Here is a 21,084-nt window from a genome sequence, read left to right as displayed (position 1 = left end):
GCATAATTCGTTCCGGAAACGTGCTCGTAATCCAAAGCACTCGTATATCAAAGCGAATTTCCCCATAAGAAATAATGGAAACCTAGATGATTTGTTCCAAAACTCAAAAATATTCATATACTGTAAAAATGATTAATACAAAATACATACCTTTTTATATTTTTAATATTTAAATTTAATATACATAAAGCAATCGAATTTATTAATTATTGGGTAGGACGACTTTCACTGTCTCTAACGGAATCACTGCTATCTGTTGACTTTTTCTTTTTGTGCGACTTTAACAAGGAATCTTTCCAATGACACTTGCTTTTGCCTCCTTTTGAGGATTTCACGGAAATCAGATTCATCGCTTGCACTATTACAAAATGAGGAGGCACGCTTGATACACATTAAACAAAGCTGCATGCGTGTAGCAACTGAATAAACAACATCGTAAAGGCATAGATACACTATTAACAACTCACATTTTACTAAAGCACATTTCTAGGGGTTAAAAACAATAAAAACAATTTCTAGTTGCGTTCCTGCTAGTGGAATCTGTTGTAAACTGGTAGTAAAGTCGATCTAATTGCATTTGCGATTATACTAGCTGGAATTGTTGGTTTTTACGTTATTATGGTGAAATGTGTTTCCCCTTCACTGATATAAAAAACCATAAATACATTTTCAAAATCTTCTCTTCATTCCTATCGGGTTGCGTTTGGTTGGAGTGATTCTGCGTTCGACTGCCATTTCTTGTAAACACAAAGGCGAATCGTGCATAAGCGAATTCAGCTCGTGTTATATAAGATATCGTTCCTGTATTTATAAATCGTGTGTATGATCGAATTCATGTAGTGTAAACATGTGTTATACGAGGACTGACTGTACTTGTATTGCAAGACCTTGCTCGTTTATCAAGTTAAAATTTATTAAAAATTTTTGCTAGTCTTGCAAAACATTCGCATACCAAGTTACTCGTAATCCAAGGTACCACTGTAGTTTTCACTGCTGCCAGAAAGTGTTTTGTCACAGTATTCTTTAACATAAAAGCGATGAATTTTAAAATGAATGGTACTCTAACAGTCATCTGCCTCTTATCATTTTTTGGTGCTTATTTTCTTACTTAAATTCAAAAGAAAACATTAGCTCACCCTGATACCAAAAAGCATCTTCCCTTCTTTAATATATTTTTTAATGCTGAGTGATACAATGTTTCTTCTTTGGTAGCATTATGTAATTCAAAATTTCAATCTTGAATTCTGTGGAGTGAAAATATTGGTGACCATTATAAGCACCTGTCAACTCTCCTTGCCTTTCCTGTGTTAAAATTTTCAATATGGATAAGAAATATTTACTTATGTTCTAAACTATTTATAACTGACCAAAGTATGGCCATAAGGAACTATAGATTAATTTCAATTGGACCTCTTTTTCTGAAAATCCTTGATGTTATGTTATGTTATTTGGTTTTTAGAAGCATCAGCAACTAAGACCATATTGCTCTGGGGATATGGCGGTGGTCATTCCCTGACCTTTCCACATTCTCCGTATTTGGTGGTCACAGGCTCGAACCCGGGTCTAATCAAGAAGCGTGTGCTACGCACTGCTGCTCCTGCCCACCTGGCTACAGAGGTGCCCCAAAAAATCCCTGAGAAAGTAATTTTGTCATGTGTCTAATCAAATCTACTTTAACAGAGTAAACTATGAATGTGAATGTAAATTCACATGTTTTAATCAGTTGTGTCTGAGATATATAAGTCTTGTAGAGAAAGTAAGGAATTGCATGTTTTGGTTTTTCTGTGACAACATCTATGGCATTTGACTCTGTCCAGATAAAGCAATTAAATCTTTTAAATTATTTAATAAACAAATCCTTTTTGTTCCTTCTAAAATTGATTTTGTCTAGTGTTTTTTGGCATTTCTCAATTCACAGAGTTTTGGATTCTTCGTTTTGTCTTTATGGGCTTACAAAAGGTGGGGCTCTTTCAAGTGGTATTATTTGCTGCCATTCTGATTCCTTGATGATTAATTCAAACTATGTATGCTGCTGATTCATACCTGTCTTATTGTTGACAGGTGCTTAAGTCCTTCTGGCATTGTGGAGGAAGCTTTCAAACTGCATATTAGGGATGTTATTTCTTATTTAAACAGGTTTGGGCTTATATTGTGATAAACTTTGCAAAAGCGAAATATGTTTTTTTTTCTTGAATTTAATACAATTTCAGGGTCACTTAGAAAATGAGTGACCCTGATATGCCTGTTATTTCTCTTCCTGCCTTGGCATTAATGATGAATCATTAACAGAAGCCATCAGAAAAATGATGGAATTTGAAATGCCACCATAATTTTGTACACAGTATTAATACATATTTTATTATTTTTTGTTTGTTTATATATATTTCTTCAATGTAAAAGTAATAATTCATACTTATGACTGTGAAAAGGTGCTATCTACTCCTTGTCTATTACAGATAATTGACACGTGCCAGTTAACTGAAATTGCCTGTACTAAATACCAAATTAAGTAAGAACTACTCATTTTTCTGTATCAATATTAAAATATCAGTTTTTTAAAAACAAATCCAGCTCCTTGGAACATTAATATGCAATTTAGAAGGAATTTTGTCAGAAAATCCTTGAATGTCCTAGAAAAAAATTGGCCTTTTTTATATATATATATTATTAAACCCCTTCATGGATTAGCCCGAGATATTTCTTTTTTAGTTTAAAAGTTATTTGGAACTATACAAAATATCTCTCAATACAATAATACCTCCAAATTTAGGACTGAAATGTATTTTCTCAGGCATTTATCTGGCTAATTTTGCATTAACCAGGTAAATCCGAAGATTTCTCAGGATTTTCTTACGCCTGGTAGCAGACGACTGGCTTTCGTTTTACTTATATTGTACAGCAGTGTCAGAGAAGCAGCATGTGTTCCTGTGCCATCAGTAAGCAAAATATAATTTGCCGTCATAAATGCAGAATACTGAACCCACAAAAATAATTCACAAAACCAATATTGAAAAATATTTCGGCGCCCTCTTGAACTGCAGCCCATAAGCGATGCTTACCTATCCATTTGCGGCGGCCATGTGTCAGAATGTAGTTAGTTCGCAATTATTGCTTGTGGCAGGGGGTTACTCTGCTTGTGCGTTCCACTTGATTTTTTAAATTTATTTATATAATGAGTAATGAAGAGTTTTTCGGTTTCTTTCTTTTAGCTGAAACGCTAATTTCTTTAAAAAATCTCTATAATTTGCACACTTTTTGGCATATACAAGATAATTCAGGATAGCCCAAATGGGTTAATTACTCCCATGTATTTTCTAGGAAAAAATTAAATAAAAAACACAAAAAACTATACAATGAGTATTAGCATGATACATACTTTTAATCTGTAAAATAAAAAAAAAGTCGATCCGCTACGACACATTTTCCGGAAAAAAATGTTCTGGGAAGGGGTTAATCGTTCTCTGATTACTATTATTGTTTTATGATCACTCAGTTGCAAGACCATGCTCGTCATCTGTATGCAAAGTCATTCTATCTACATTTTGGTTTAATAAAGATATTATTAATCAGTCCAGAATAGTAGGGTGAGAAATTGTCATTATTTTTCTAAATAATGGCATAATCTCCCCTCCCACACATCCACTGGGAACAAAAGACTGTCAGTGTTTAGACATAATGTTTATATCGACATATATGTGAAGATTAATGTTCAAATTCTTTCACTATATACTGTCAGAAATTTTGCCATGGTATGCTCTTTGTCACTGTTAGATTTAATCCTATTTCAGAAATATACTAAAGTCTAACAAATTTAATTTATTATAAGTACCTCAATTTACCTTTTATTAAAATATACACTGTAAATTGAAAGCCCTGAATACATATTTTACATTCTTTTTCAGAAATTTATAATATTTCCTTTGATTGGCACACTAAGATTTCAAGATCAAAAATGATAAACTCAGTTTTTTTTTCACTTAAGTGTTTTTTTTTTTAGCCTCGTAATTTTTCCTTTTTATCAAACATATATAAACAATAAAAGTCACAGAGTAAAGAAAAATAACTTAGATATGCTTGCCTTTTATGTGACTACTAAAAATTTTAGTTTTTATGTCTCTTTAACATGTATGACTTGTAGTAGGGTGGTGGCTTCTTAGTGTAACATAAGGTACTCCCAGTTCAAAGCTGAAACAATAATTAAGTCATTTTATGCAAATGTAGCATTTATCAGGATTATAAATTTAGTAAAACTTAATGAAACATTATTATACTCTAGAGCTAAGTGTACTCATATGATTATTATATATGACTGAACGTCACATAATGGAGGCTTTAAGTCTCTCTTCATTCCTGGGTCTGTTGTGCCCATTGTACAATGAACCAAAATGGCCCTAGCATTACAAACCAGCAAATAAAACTATGACAAATATAGGTGCTACCAAAATTTAAAAATGGCCAAAACAATGCTACTAGTAATACTATGAATTTTTATAGCTAGGTAGTGGCAGCTATGTGCATTTCTAAGTTCAGAACTAACACCTGTCAGCATTTACTGTGTGGTATAAGGAAAAGGGATGTTGTTGTTTTGGGTTTTTTTTTTTTTTTTTAAGGAGCATTAGCAACTAAGGCCATATTGCTCTGGGATATGCAGTGGTCATTCCCTGACCTTTCTGCATCTTCCGTATTTGGTGATGACAGGCTCGAACCCCGGTCTAATCAAGAAGCATGTGATACGCACTACTGCTCCTTCCCACCTGGCTACGGAGGCACCTAAGGGAAAATCAGAATGGAGTATGCTACAAACCAGAACCTCTATATGCAAATAGAATGGGCAAGCAAGTAAGAGTTACCTTGTGATGGAAGATTTCAATCTGTACCTTACAGATGGGACAACTGGGAGTGAACCTCATTCTAGAAATCATCAGCAGGTTAAGGAGAGTACTACAGGCAAAAATATTTTGTTTCTGATCATTATCCACAATACAGATAGTATCATTGAGGAACCATAGGAACCCTCAAATAATGACAATTGAGGTTCCATTTGTTAAAGAGAGCAGGAGTTTCAATTTCAGGAAAGGGGGACTATAGTAAACCACAACATAGCCAAAATCAACTGAAAAGGCAGCATGGGAACACAAATACAGATGAATTATAGAATAACTTTAATGCCACCATCATGTAAGCTATGAACACGAACGAACACACACGTGTGTGTGATTAAGAAAACAAGCTGGAAAAGGGCGATTATGAGAAATTGCTAGTTAGGTGACATTTTACATATACATAAATACAATACAATGCAAAGCAAATCAGAACAGACATGTATTGAATGTGGGAAGAGGCTTTCATAATGCAACTGATGTTGATTCCTGAGGGCTTTACAGTTTGAAAGTCCTTTCATGGCAAGGAAACACTGCTAGAGAACTCTAGTGCCATTAAATCAGCAAAATGAAAATTATAGTGGTGGGATAAGTTCAAACTAAGTGGAAAGGAAGAGTTATAGACTAAAATTTCTATAAAAGCTTTTGGGCTTGAAGGCAAATGGTAGAATGGCATAAACCCAATTATTTTGAGGGAACTATCAAACCATTAAGAAAGCTTCATTATAAAGATAATTTACATATACATAATTAAAGATAATCTTTTTACCACATGGAATGTGAAAACAAATTTATTGATACTTATACAAAGTATATTTATACTAAATTCTTAGCAGGTGATGTTTCAGGGTTGTTAGCAAATCCTATCATCAGACCAACAAAGGTGGGGGGGGGGGGAAGATGTGAGTTAAAATAAATTTACTAAATATGGTGTATAATTATATTACAGATAAGATGACATTAAAAAAATTAAAAATGTGATCAAGGTTACTTCTGTCAGCATAAAAACTGTGTGTGTGTGGGTTAGTCAGAAGCAATAGTATAATGAGAGTGGGAGTAATCTACAGACCGGAAGACTGTAAAAAGTATGACAAGTCGCTACATGCAGTTGGAATAGGCAAGCAAGCACAAATGTCATTATGGATGAATTCAATCTGCCTCAAACTGATTGGAATAAGAGGGAGAGAAACAAAATTTTTAAGTAAACTAGATGATTATTATTTGCACCAGCATGTTAGAGAAAATAGCAGGGGGTGAGAATATTCTTGACCTCATCATTACTCCTGAATCAGATGACATCACATGGCTTATGATATGGAACCAATAGCAGATATTGATTACGATGAAGAAAGGTGGTGCAATAATTAAAGACATGGGTTTTAATTTCAGAAAAGGGGTCTATGGCAATTGGGCAGACTAGAAGGAAAGCAAATACATTAGAATCATAGATATGATAGTATGAACCAGAGCTATAATGCTAAATATGTTCTACATTGATATCAATGTTTGTAAAAGAACCAGATTTTTTACTTAAAAATTAAGTAAAAAAATTAATTTAACGAAAAAAATAGTTTTGGAATTTTTGTTAAATTAATTTTTTACTTAATTTTTAATTGTGTTCAATTGATTTTTTACTGTAATGTAAGATTTTTGATTTTTTAATTTCTGGATTCTGGAGCGTATTCACACAGAAGTGTTCTACGTATCATATGAGGTAAACTTCTCTTATTTTTTTACAAACATTAGAATCATGGAATACCTTTAAAAGCAGAAATCATGGAAGCCATAAATGAATAAATGCCATTAAAAAATATAGCACAAGGAGGATGCCAGGATGGATGAATATGGAGATGGCATGTCCAATGGAGCAAAAAAAGAGAACGGGAACGTTACAGAGCAGTGAAAAGTATTGAAGGCCACAAGAGCTACATGTTAATCTTTAATAGTACCACAGATAAGATTAGGAAAGCCAAGGCTGGGTATGAGAAAGCACTAGCTAAAAGAGTGACAAATGGGGACAAGTTTTTCATGTGAATAGAAAGAAACAGAAAATAACCCAGCTGATGAACTGAATATGTACTTTGCATCAATTTTTACTGACAAAAGACCCTTTATGCTAAGGAGAGGGTGAGCCATATGAAATTAGTGCTTTCTAAATTAGAGATGACTGTTTATTACAAAAACTTTCAAGCCTAAAAGCAAGTAAGGCTTCTAGAACTGATGGCACATACCCAGTAATTTTGAAGGAGGCAGCTAGAGAGTGTATTGAACAATTGTGGCTAATTATCAGGACTGGAGAAGTGCAAATGTATTGCCAATCCATAAAGATGGTCCTAAGAGTGAAGTCGGTAACTACAGACCTGCATTTGAAGAGAAATGGCATTTTGAAGAACACAACATTACATTGTTTTGTTAAGGGAAAATCATGTTTAACTAACTTAGTAAGCTATTTTGACACAGTTACTCATGAGCTGGATGTCAGGAACAATTTAGACACAGTTTAGCAAGGCATTTGATTCAGTCCCTCATGAGAGATTATTGTATTGTATTGGAACATGTTGGTATTACTGGAAAGATTGTAAGATGGATTACAGGAGTGGCCGCAGGCACAATATAATTAATGGATATTCTTCAGATCGGTGTAGTGAGAAGTGGGGTCCCCAAGGTCTTGGACCACTGTTTCTGATTTTCATAAATGACATTGATGAAGGAATAAAGGGTGTGACGTCAAAATTTGCAGGTGACATAAAGATTAGGGTTTTTGTTAATGATCAGTGCCAAGCAACACTCCTTCAGGAATGGTTTTAACTGCAGCAAAATGCAAGGTCTTACATTTAGGTAATAGCAACCCCAAAATAACTTATACACTTGGTGGGGTTGAATTAAACAGGCATCCATGGTGCCCTATTGATGATTTATCGAACAATATCCTGTAAAGATAGGGAGGTCCCACTGTATAAGATAAGTGTAAGACTGCATTTGGTATACTGTCCAAATATGAAGACCTCATCTGAAAATAGACATTAAGCTTCTCGAAATGGTCCAAAGACAGACAACCTTGCATGGCGAGGTCAGAAAAAGGGTGACTGTACAAGGAAAGACTTGGATTATGTGGGTTACAGAGCTTGGCAACCAGGGACCTGATTAAGGTTCATAAGGCTCTGAGAAGGATTAGTAAAATGAATGAAGGCAAAATTTTCACTATTGTAAAAAATTACTGGAACAAGTTGCCTCCACAGGTTATCATTCCCTAACTACATTATGAAGGTTTTGTAAGACTATTCCCTAGTTGAAGTGGCATTGCATTGCCAATCCATAAAGGTGGTTCCAGTTCCAAAATGAAGTCTCACTTCAGTGGTAAATTATTCAGGAAATAGTTAATAAAAGAAAAAACCTGTTTATACTACTCCATTAGGATTAAAAAAAGAACCAGAAGAGTTCTCAATTCAGTTGCTTTACTACAGCTGATAAACCAGTGTAACAGTTAACAATGGACTGTTTTTACCTCCCATGACAGTAAGTGAGCTTAATCTCATGTGTCTAAAGCTCTCTGTATATATTACCACAGGATCTCAGCCACAGTTTTATAAAGGGAAAAAATCTTGATTTAACTAATCTGATAAATTTTTATGACAGTGTCAATCATAAGTTGGATGCAAGAGACTTTATAATCATTGTTGTTTGGTCCCATACAATGGATTGCTATGTAAATTGGAATTACGAGTAAACTTCTCAGATGGATCACGTAATAGCTACATGATTTTTATCAGGTAGCCATTACATTATCCATACGAGAGGGCTGTAATTAACAGTTATTCTTCAAAGTGGACTTGGTCCTGCTGGGATCACTCCTATTTCTGGTATTAAATAACACTGACAGAAATAGAGGGTTTGATGTCAAAATTTAAAGATACAAAGGTTGGGAGAGTGGTTATGGCCAGTGCTCCTTCAGGATGACTTGGATAGCTTTGGGGATGGGTCAGTTAAGTGACAGCAATATTTTAATATTGCAAATTGAAAGGTTTTACATTTGAAAAATAACTAACCATCTGTGGCAGTGTCATTGGCACAATACATCAATGTCTGCCACTCATCTGGAGTATATTCCTGTTAATGACTGGAAGAATTTTTAAAGTCCTCTTCATTCAATGTTGTTGTTAGCTGATCTCAGGAGGAGGGTTCCACTGTGAGTTATTCCAGGTTTTTCAGCCTGCACACCATGCAAATTGGATCAACAACACACACTTATACAGACATATTACACAATGGTGCAATATGGGCTGTCACTTATGCACATAAAACCCAACAAAATTAAGACAGCATATGCTACTGAAAACTACCATGCAGTTATTTTATTGTATGCATTTTACATTTTATTTACGTTAATGGCTTGAACTTTGAAATCCTTCCTGAACAGATATTAAATAAAGAAAAACATCAACACCTGTCTACAAAATAAAAACAAGCAAAAGCCACTTACAGGAACATAATCTACTTTTTCAGTAAGTCACTATAAAACAAAGCCTGTAAAGTTTTTGAATGAATTGTGCAATTTTTAGAGATATGGTTTTGTACTGATTTTTCACTTGTAAGTCTTATTATACAAAAAAAAAAAAAAAAGCACAAAGGCTGTATTACTACCATTCAACATGACATCACTGGTTACAATGGATGGAATAACAGCAAAATTTTAAGATGTGTTTTGATTAAAAAATAATGGAAGAGTAACTGGATTTTAACAAATCCTCAACATCAAGGATGCAATTTATATGGTGGCAAATGCATTGAAAGTAGGGCTTGCAATACTGGGATTCCAGTCATTTTTTTACAGTATTGATACAAAAAATACCGGTTTTTCGGTACTAATTTTAAAAAAAATAATTGCTTATAATTTAATCACATAAAGGTTATAAAATCACCTTTATGTAATTATGACGTTCTTATCTCTACTAGCAAATGTTTGATAAATCATCGATAGGACACGATGCAACATTGCAACCTGTCCACAATTCTCGGACAACTTCCAAGTCCCTTTCCTCCACTACTGAATTTAGTTCAACTCCAACAAGTGTATAAGTTATTTTGGGGTTGCTATTCCCCAGGTGTAAGACCTTGCATTTTTCTGAATTAAAGCATAGCTGCCACTTTTCTGACCATCCCAGAAGTCTATCTAGGTCACTCTGAAGAAGCTCTGCTTGGTGGCGATCATTAACTACTCTACTGATCTTTACATCATCTGCAAGTTTAGATCTCATCCCTCCATACATGTCATTTATAGATAATCAAAAACAACAGTGGTGCCAATACTGATCCTTGGGGAACCCCACTTTTTACATTAACCCAATCTGAGGAATAACCATTTATCACAACCCTGGTGCCTGGTGCTCTCAAGCCATCGTGCTATCCATCTAAGGATTGTCCCTGTGATTCCAGCCTGCTCCAACTTATCAAGTAACCACTCGTGGAACTGAGTCAAATGCTTTGCTGAAATCCAAATAAACAATGTTGAAATTATTCCCAAAGCCCAGCTCTTGAGTGACCCTGTCAAAATAGCTTACCAGATTAATTAAACATGATTTTCCCTTTACAAAACCTATGTGTATCCATTTCCATCTAAATGATCCTGAATTCCACCTTTGATCATTTCCTCCATGATTTTCCCTACTGCTGAAGTTAGACTGACTGGTCGGTAATTTCCCGTTACACTCCTAGAACTGCCTTTATGTTCCAATGGTGCCTCCGTAGCCAGGTGCAGCAGTGTGTAGCACACGCTTCTTGATTAGACCGGGGTTCAAGCCCGTGACTACCAAATACGGAGGATGCAGAAAGGTCAGGGAATGACCACCACATATCCCCGGAGCAATATGGCCTTAGTTGCTAATGCTCCTAAAAAAAAAAAAAAAAAACCAAGCAACCAATTATGTTCCAATTTACACCAATCCAACAGAATCTCTCCTGAATCCAGTGATGCTCTCATAACTAGCCTTAATGGTTCAATGCACTCACTTGCCACCTCCTTTAAGATTATAGGGTATATGCCATCAACTAGCTTAGAGGGGAACAGAGGGGGGCTTAGAGGGGAACAGGTATCCTGTGTGTTATCAGACACTCAGCCTAAAACACTGATGGATCCAATATCTCTCTATTACAGAAGATTTAGGAGAAGTCCGGTTGGCCTGCCTCCCTAAAATCCACTCATGCACACCTTCTCGATGGTAAGCCCTGTTACGTCACTTAGGTGGCAACGAACGTGTAGAGTGGTTCTCTTCAAGACGCCTGGTCAGCGTGAAGAGGAAAAGACCAAACCCTCCAGCAATGAGAGCACAACAATACAAATGGCCCTCAGTCCCCAGCAGCTTTCACTCTCCCTCTTACGGCAGCGAGAGGATCAGAGTGGAAGCAGAGGGTGCTAAGAATCTCTGGGTACGACCAGGCTGCCATGCACGGAAATTGAACTTGGCCTGTTATAACGTACGATCACTCATCGGTGAAGACAGGATATTAGAGCTGGAAAAGGAATTAGAAAATGTGAATTGGAATATCATCGGTTTGGCCGAAACAAGAAGAAGAAATGAATCACTTATAAGTTTATCAAGTGGAAATCTGCTGTACACCAATGGAAACAGTGAAAGGAGTGAAGGTGGAGTTGGGTTTCTGGTCCATAAAGATTTTAAAAACAACATTTTGGAATTCAAAAGTACATCACCAAGGGTGTCAAGACTAATACTCAAGATTTCTACGAGGTACAAGCTAAAGATTATAATGATTTATGCACCAACATCGAGCCATGATGATGAAGAGGTTGAAGAAATGTACACTGAAATTGAGAGTCTTCTAGATGAGCAGAAAATCCACTACACTATTATTATGGGGGACTTCAATGCTAAGGTTGGAAAAAGGCAAAACAGCGCAGAAAGAGGAACTATAGGAAATTTTGGAATTGGTAAAAGAAATAAAAGAGGTGAAAGACTTGTGGAATTTGCAGAATCTCAAGGAATGTCAGTAATGAACACTTTTTTCAAGAAAAGGGTGAACAGAAAGTGGACATGGAAGAGTCCAAATGGATTAACAACTAATGAAATCAACTTCATCCTCACTAACAGAAGATATATTGTGAATGATGTTACCGTACTGAATAAGGTAAATATTGGAAGTGATCACAGAATGGTAAGATGTACACTTGATATAGATGTAGGAAAGGAAAGGAAAAAACTGACTCGAGTAAATAATACAAAGGTCTTTGAAATAACAGAGGAGGAGAAAAAGCAGTATGTACTGGAACTTAAGAACAAGTTTGAGCTTCTGCAGACTGCTCAGGACCAAGATATCGATGAGGAATATTACAACTTTCTGAAAGTGATAAAACCCAAGAAACCTATAGGGAAACAAAAATCCAAAGAAGAAAAAATTAGCCAAGAAACACTTGTCATGATGAACCAAAGACGACAAATGAAGAGCAAGAAAAACACTGACAGGGAGAAAATTGAGTATACTGAGTTATGCAAAGCCATTAGAAAGAGACTCAGAGAGGACATAAGAAGATTTAACACAAGAAAAGTAGAACAAGCATTAAGGGAAAACAAAGGATTTAAATCAGCAGCCATGAGCAGTAATACAGAAAGACAAATGATACTGAAACTGAAGAATAGTGATGGTGTACTTATAAACAGCAGAGAAGGCATAATTCAAATAGCAGAAGACTACTATAGAGAATTATACAAGGAGCGAGGGAATGATACCAGCAGTGGGGAAGATGGATTGCAAAGTAGCAACACATACGGCATACCCGATATTCTTCCTGATGAGGTAGAACATGCATTGAAGAAAATGAAGAATCAGAAAGCCCCGGGGGAAGATGAAGTTACTGTAGAGTTGTTAAAATTGGGAGGAAGAGACGTAACACAAAAACTGGCAAGGCTCTTCACAAAGTGCATTAGAAAAGGTGTGATGCCTAAGCAGTGGAATAATGCAATCATAGTTTTGCTGCATAAGAAAGGAGATAAATCAGAAATTGGAAATTATAGACCAATTAGCTTGTTATCCCATATCTACAAGTTGTTCACAAGGGTCATTACTAACATTCACAAGGGTCATTACTAACAGATTAGAAAGAATACTTGATGAGAATCAACCGAAAGAGCAAGCTGGCTTTAGGACAGGATTCTCAACTATGGATCACCTTCACGTAATATCACAGCTAATGGAGAAAGCAAATGAATATAAAACACCATTATGCCTGGCATTTGTGGATTATGAAAAGGCATTTGACTCCATACAGCATAAGGCAATGTTTCAGGCACTGGAAAGACAAGGCATAGATACTCCATATATTATGATTTTGAAGAAAATATATGAGAGTGCTACATCCTTTATTAGACTAGACAAAGACAGTAGCAAATTTAAAATCGAGAAAGGAGTTCGACAAGGAGACACAATATCTCCAAAGCTGTTTACTGCTGCCCTTGAGGAAGCTTTCAGAAGATTAGACTGGTCGCAGAAAGGAGTTAATGTGAACGGAGAGTACCTAAACCATTTACGATTTGCAGATGACATTGTGGTCATAAGCCACGATCCCAAAGAATTAGAGGAAAATCTTAATCAGTTATGCACAGTTAGTAAGGATTTTGGACTAAAGATGAATATGGCTAAAACAAAAGTAATGATGAACAAGTATGCCACGGAAAGGGAAATAATGATTGAAGGAGCAGTAATTGAAAAGGTGGAGTCATATACTTATCTGGGACAAGTTACTAGCTGTAATAATGATAAATGGCTGGAAGTCAAGAGAAGAATAAATTTTGGATGGATAGCATTCAGGAAATATAGTCACATACTGAAGAGCAATATCCCAGTTTGTCTGAAACGTAAAATAATGAACCAATGTATACTCCCCACCATGACTTATGGAAGTGAAACTTGGGCACTCACCAAAAGAATGGAAGAGAAGCTAAGAACTACACAGCGAAGAATGGAACGAATTATATTGGGAATCAGACTGTTAGATAAGAAGAGAAACACATGGATTAGGCAGCAAACTCAAGTAAAGGACATTCTTATCAAAACTAAAGAACTAAAATGGTCTTGGGCAGGACACATAGCTCGAAGACATGATGACAGATGGACTAAGAAAATAACAGAATGGTACCCAAGAGGAGCTAGAAGAAAACCTGGAAGACAAAGGCGGAGATGGATAGATGAAATTCATGAGTTTTTGAGTAGTAAATGGATGGCTAGTGCTCAAAACAGAAGGAACTCGAAAGTTGCTGGAGAGGCCTTCATCCTGCAGTGGATTGAAAATGGCTGATGATGATGATGCCATCAACCACAGGAGCCTTACTTGCCTGTAGGGGGTGAAAGTTCTCATTAAATAATCATTTGAAATTTCAAAATCATTAATTTCATTTCCATAATATCTCATTGACACAAAGGTTTTTTTTAATGTAAGTATCGATGCAAAGTAACTGTTGAGTTCATCTGCAACTTCAGCTGTGATATCTAGAACTATCCCACGTCCATTACATAAGGGTCCAATCTGATTTGTCCTTCTGTTCTTTGCATTTATATATGTGAAGAATTCCTTAACTGCACTCTTTGCTCTCTTCTTTATCCCCACTCTTTGCTCTCTCCCAGACTCAGTAAAGATACTATAGTGAAAATTATGCTTTATTTAATAAAACGTCTTTCTCCTTCAGAAAATGATGAACATAATTCAACCATGGAAGACCAACGTGGAACAGAACATCAGTGTTCTGCAAATTGCCTGACTCCAATGAGATTTTAAAAGATGAACTTGAGTTGGAAATTAATGAAATACTTTTAACTATTTTTGCCAAAAACGTTCAAAGCCTAGAAAATATGGAGTGAGGTCGTCTACGATTATCTCAGTACCAGAATAGAAGGGCATTTTCTGCCGCTAATCAAATATTGTATGTACCAAAATCAAATCCATTTTAAACGATCATACTATTGATTGCTTATGTTTCTTAAGAGCTCACTTTATTCGGACAAGTAGCGTGGATGCTTAAACATAACTAAACTTTGCAGTAACAATATGTATTTTTTTGTTTTCAGAATATTTATTATTGCAATAAAAGTTTATTTAAGACATGAATTCAAGTAATTACAGTACTTGTTTTTTCCTTACTTTATTGCACCTAACTGTCATCAAAATTTATTGAGAAAAATGTTTGTTTTTCGAATACCGGTATCCCAGTTTCATAAATTAAAAATACCGATATTAAGATTTTGACTGGTATTGTAAGACCTAATTGAAAGGGATTCCCTAGTGGAATTTTGATGAAAACTTTAGCTTAATTTAGAAAAATATATATGAAAATTCCAAGTAACATTTTTATACAATGAAACTGGACTGAAAAGTTTAATAAATTTTGTAATAGTTTAATGGTTGAAGAATTAAAAAAGATGATTAAAGGCTGCCAAATGTTCTGAAAATGAAATAATGGATTATGTGAAAATCATACAGATCAACAGTAAGTCGCAGAAGGAAAGAATTATGAAAAATTTTCGTAATTGAAAAATTAAATGTTCATAAACCAGTTCACTCTAGTGTAAAGTAACAAGCAGGTTTTACAGGTCCGTTCCACTCTGTCAATATTTACATGAAATACCAATCTTGTCCCAAACACATACACATAAGGATGGCTTTCTTTGTACAAGGAAACTATTATGTTTTACCACTTCTAATTGCCTAATAGAAGTTATTTAAATAGCTTATATTAGATCTTCTGTTATTTAAATAATAAAAAAATAAAAGAGAAATGAGATACCACCACAGACAATAAAGATATTAACTCCTGTTGTTCCCCAAGGAACAACAGGAGTTAATATCTTCTGACTGGAAATCTTATCCACAGTTTTGCTAAATGATCTACTGACTGGAAATCTTATCCACAGTTTCGCCAATCATAGCACACTACATTCCCCCTCCAATTTGAGAAACCTTGCACTGACAAAGAGCTTCAACTTTTCAAATGTCCATGACCAATTCCTTAAATTCCAATCTCCAGGTAATTCTCCAATGGGGTGAAGAAAACTTAGTTATCCTTCTAAAACTTGAGTCCTGTTTTATTTATTGCAAAAAAATAGTAGTAGTAGTAGTAGTAGTGGCACATGATGCAAGAAAGCAAGTGTAGGAGCTTATGCAGCATCAGCCAAAAAAAAAAAAAAATCACACCATTCCCTCCAAATGCCTGTCCAGTTCCTCCTTAAATTTATTCAACCTATCAACTTCCACAACGACAGATGGAAGTTTGTTCCAGCAATTAACCACCCGCTGGCTAAAGGCAAATTTCCGCACATCTATTCTACATCTATCCTTTCTTAATTTGAACTTATGTCCCCGTAGGTAATGCTGCTATGCTCATCTTTGATGATGCTCAGATTTCTAGACAAGATCACATCTCTCTGTTAGGGATTACCCTGACTTAATCTCTCTCTTGGCATAAGCACTTCCTATAGATAAACAAGAATTAGGTTTTATTTTTCATGTGTGCAAATATCGGTGTTCCCTGAAGAAGTGGTATTTGAGGGTTCACTATCTTTAGTTTCTCCATTATGGAGATGCTACATCCTCTGCAGAGCATGAGGTTGCATCTCCTTGGTTAGGGAATCATGAGTTTGCACTGTCAAAGATTTCGCCTTCCTTACTTTTTATTATTTGACTTACAGGTGACCCCTGCTTAACGCTGATAATTCGTTCCGGAAAAACAAAGCACTAAGTGAATCCACGCTAAGCGAGCGCCGCATTCCCATAAGGTAACATGTATTTGTGAGTTGCAGTTGGTGCCATAGGATATTTCCTAATCAATAAGAAACAGCAGTGAAAAGATGCACGAATGTCGGTCAAAATATTTAATATTCAAATAATTGTACATATAAAATATTCTGCATTACATATACATATAATTATGTAGTTACATATCAAAATTAAAATTCCAATTAAAATCATTAATTTAATTGATAAATTTAATCATGTGTAGTGGCACATGGGCTGAAAAAGCCCATGTGCCACTATACTTTGTATTGCAATTAATATATATAATAAATTTTCTACAGCAATAACTGATTTCCAAATCCCAATAAAAAAAGGTGAAAAAAAACCTCAACTTTCTATAATTATCTTTGGCAGTCTCAGGCCAATGGATCTTGGATAAACAAGATCCCATATGTAATTTCTATATGGTACATATGTAATTAATATATCATTATTACACTTAATAAATACATATAATGACATTTATTAAGTGTATTGCTAAACATTAAGCAATAAAATATTACTCATGACTAATTTGGCCTTTTAGTTAAACAGGAGTATACTATTTTAAAGATGTGCATCACTTACCTATCTGAAGGCCAGAATTTAATTGCTGGTAACTGGTCAGGAACCTCTGCACATGCATCAAAGTAAGCAAATAAAACACAAGCACTATATGCAGAAATAGCACTCAGAATGTGCCATGCTCCATGAAGGTAAGGAAAATTTACAGCAGACCAAATTTCACAAAATAATTTATCATTTATCCAACATGTAAGTGCTATAAACCAGAGCACAACACAGCGTAATCCTAATCGTACTGCTCTTCCATTTTTACATCTAAAAATTCAATAAATATATCATATTACACATATAAAAAAATTCAAAACATAAGAATAAAGTTAATTTTGAATAGTATACTGAGAAAAAAAAAAAAAAAGAAAAATACTTGGAAAATAAATTTCAAAAAATTACAACACACAAGTTACTTCTTTATACATACAATGTATAATGAAGACTCTTTATGTAACCAAATTTTATTAGTCTCATTTATATATTTGCATCACATCACTAGGTGGCACCAATGATCAAGTTCTGGTTTTGTGTTTTTGGCAGCTATTTGAAAATAGCAACACAATAGTGTGTATATGGTAAAGATGAAGTGCTCTTTGATTTATATGGCCCAATATATTATACCTGCTGAAATTCATTATCACTGCCAGCTGATATGTGTTTATGCTGAGAATCACAGAGCAGTGTCAAGTGTAAGAGAAGTGTGAAGGACTCTGGCCATCCTCCAACATTTGTCAGTGATAATATGATCACTGGAGCTCCTGACATGATATTTAAACTCAACACACAGAAAAGCATCCAAGGCTGATGTTTTTCATGTGTGACAATTTCATTTTTGCAGGATATTTTTGGCATACTGATTAATTTGATCAGTTCATATGATATGCTAGTTTTGTTTTTTGTTTTTTAAATACCATGTATTATTGTCTGAAAATGTCTCACAGGCTGGTTTGCACATTGTGCAGGCTGAAAAACCTGGAAAATAACATAGGGAAATCCTTTCCCTCTATGTGAAATCAGCTAACTACAGCCCCAAAAAGACTTCTAAAAGTTCCTCCAATCTATAAAAGTGTAAAGTGTATTTAGTGTCAAATGGCATCAGGGGCTTCCCCCAGCTCCATGTTGCTTTCATTGTAGGTGTACCAGTTCACTGGGAAGGCCAGAGATTTAAAAGTGTATGGATATTGTATGAGTGTAGTGTTGTGTATCATTGTTTCTTCTGGCCGTTTAGCTGCTAAACCCCTGCTGGAGCCGAAGGTTGCCTACACTTGGCCCCGTAGAGGCATACTGGTGTACCTGGTCTGCCTCTACTGGTGTACCTGGTCTGCCTCTGCCCCGTAGAGGCAGACCAGGTACACCAGTATTGAGAAATTATTTACTCTGGCAGGCCCTGCCACCTAGTTTCCTGAGATTTCAGTGGCTAGGGACTATAGGAAAAAAAAAGGTGATGGATGCTAGAATCTAGTTAGGCCGAAAGAGGTTCATGTATGCAGTGAGAATTTGGACACTTTTAAAAATTTTTCATTGTGTGGGCCATTTCGCTGGCAATATAGGCAGAGTAGGGAGGGAGCCTAAAGACTGGGAGGAAAGACAGACGTATGGAGACGACAGAGAAGGTGACCCCCAAAGAAGAACAGTGGGGCATGCCTGTGCCCCACCAGGAGAAGAATTAGGGAATTAATCTATAATGGAATTCAAATCCAGTCTCCTCCATATAACTCACATTTGATGAACCCACCATACAATCACAGAAGGTGGTGCTTTGATTGTGGTCATCAAAGGCTAGTCATATCACAGAACAAACAGATCTATAATGTCATATAATGTCATATAATGTCATCTATAATGTCTTCTACTGTGTTGGAACAAGTGCTTAAACAATCTTCCTGATTATAGTGAAAAGTAATACATCATCCATGTATTAGGCTAGTTTTATTACAGCCAAGGATCCAACTTTAAAAATTTAATTAAATTCTGATTTCCCTCTTCAAATACAAATGATTTGATGCACTAACACTCATTTCAGGGCTTTACAATTCAAACAGTACTGCTCTAGATGTATTTCAGGCAGTCAGACTTGAACCTTATTATGGTCAAAATTTCTAAGTTTAAAATATAAATGAGCAAAGCCTAGTTTCGTAGAAAATTTAAAGCCCATATTTAACTTGTCTTGTATTTTTCAGTTACATCAGCTAATTACAGATCTGCTGTATATCAAACATATTTAATAAAACTACTTCATGATAGTGCCTCATCATTTACTAATCTTGTAAATTTTTATGCCAATGGCAAAAATGTTTATTTTAATTTTTATAACCCCTTAAGACCATTAATAAATCATTAACATAAAGCAAAAATAAAAAAACAACAAAGGACCCAAAGGTGTATCCAGATTGTACCTGAATGCCTAATTAAAGAAAATAAGAAACATTCCATTTAAAATAAATAAATTAAAAAAAAATTAATTAATTTCCATTCCAGATAATTTGAAATCCTGTCTAAAGCACAGTCTTGAGTCCACATGTATTCAATTTTCCCATAAATCTCTCATGAACTACAAATACCAAAGGCGCTATTTAAATCATGGAAGACAGAATTTATCTGTCCCTTTATCCAATGCTAAAATATATCAGGTACTAGATAAAGGGACTGATAAATTCTGTCTTTCTGTCATATTCATTAATTGTGATTATGGTTGTATTTTCTCAACAGTAAAGCTATTTACAAGCTCGCATACAAAAAGTAATGGAAATGTTTACACACACACAAAAAAAAAGCTAGTAGAACAAAAGGAACAGTGACAGTTAAAAACTATACATTTATTACTACTTCACAGTAATGTGAGAATTATCAAGACTTCGGTCAGAAGCTCAGGTAATCAAGGTCCCACTGTAAATTCAGTTTAAGGATTTTAAGACTGAAGAAATGACTGAAAGAAAATACTAACAGGGCGAGTCATATTTCTAATCAATTATTACTGACCCTCACAACATAAATCTCAAAACTGCACAAGACCAACCAGTTCTTAACACCAAGTAATTATGATATGATCATCATAAGTTGTAATGCTGTTTCAGCCATATGAACTGAAAAGTGAAAAAATTCTTGGAGAAATAGCCTTTAAATGACCTGATAACGATTCACCCACTTTAAGATTATTAACCCATCAGTGGGTGTACGTCTACTTCTTTTGTAATGTGAGAAAAGAATGTGGGAGGATTTGTCAATCCCCAAAATACACACACCACCCATCTGTATCCTCTTATCACACTCTTCCTACTGCCAGAAGATATGTATCTCAGTTGCTCCTTAAACTTTATCAGACTGTCAGCCTCAACGACAGCAGTTTATTTCCAGTGATAAACAATACAATGACCAAATGTAAACATCCTGAGATCCAGTCAAATAATTTTCCTCAATAATTTATATTTATGTCCCTGTTTTTGTGCCCGATTTCACTCTGCAAAAATCCTGCTACCATTCAATTTATCCCCCCATGCCTTATACACCTCAACCAAATTTCTTCTTGATATGGTTCCAAGTTGTGTAGCCTACACCTTTGTAATCTCTCCTCACATGGATGCCTCCTTGCTATTCACACTAGACAAATCAACTGTTTTTGAATTAACACTAGAGCCACCAGTTACCAAAAGTACCTTAGACGGCCGTCAATGGTCATTTTGACCACTGTGTATAAAATACACCTTTAAGTTTTTATTATAAGCATTGATATAAAGTAACTGGCAACAGTACAAAATGTTGTGTTTATGGTATAATACACATAAAAATAATTTTTAGGAAAGTGATTTTCTAAAATAAAACTGAAATTTGTAACAAAAAAAATATGATTATTCATGC

At 35.1% G+C, this 21,084-nt stretch overlaps 1 protein-coding gene across 1 annotated transcript in view; it reads right to left on the bottom strand.

The window, feature by feature from the left end:
- Nucleotides 1-4,003: 4,003 nt before the first annotated feature.
- Nucleotides 4,004-21,084, bottom strand: part of bwa (alkaline ceramidase) — a 54,036-nt gene continuing 36,955 nt past the window's right edge. Inside the window, exons 4-5 of the mRNA XM_090378794.1 lie at nt 17,242-17,493; nt 4,004-4,185 (exon numbers count right to left, since the gene is read on the bottom strand). Coding sequence (XP_090234920.1) covers nt 4,119-4,185; nt 17,242-17,493 — 319 coding nt within the window. The 3' untranslated portion in view covers nt 4,004-4,118. The remainder of the gene's footprint in view (nt 4,186-17,241; nt 17,494-21,084) is intronic.

This window comes from Mastigoproctus giganteus, chromosome 1 (assembly GCF_048544385.1).
Source record: "Mastigoproctus giganteus isolate SK-2022 chromosome 1, ASM4854438v1, whole genome shotgun sequence".
Classification (NCBI taxonomy): Eukaryota; Metazoa; Arthropoda; class Arachnida; order Uropygi; family Thelyphonidae; genus Mastigoproctus; species Mastigoproctus giganteus.
The sequence above is the reverse complement of the archived record's forward strand: the minus strand, read 5'-3'. Positions and strand labels throughout refer to the sequence as shown.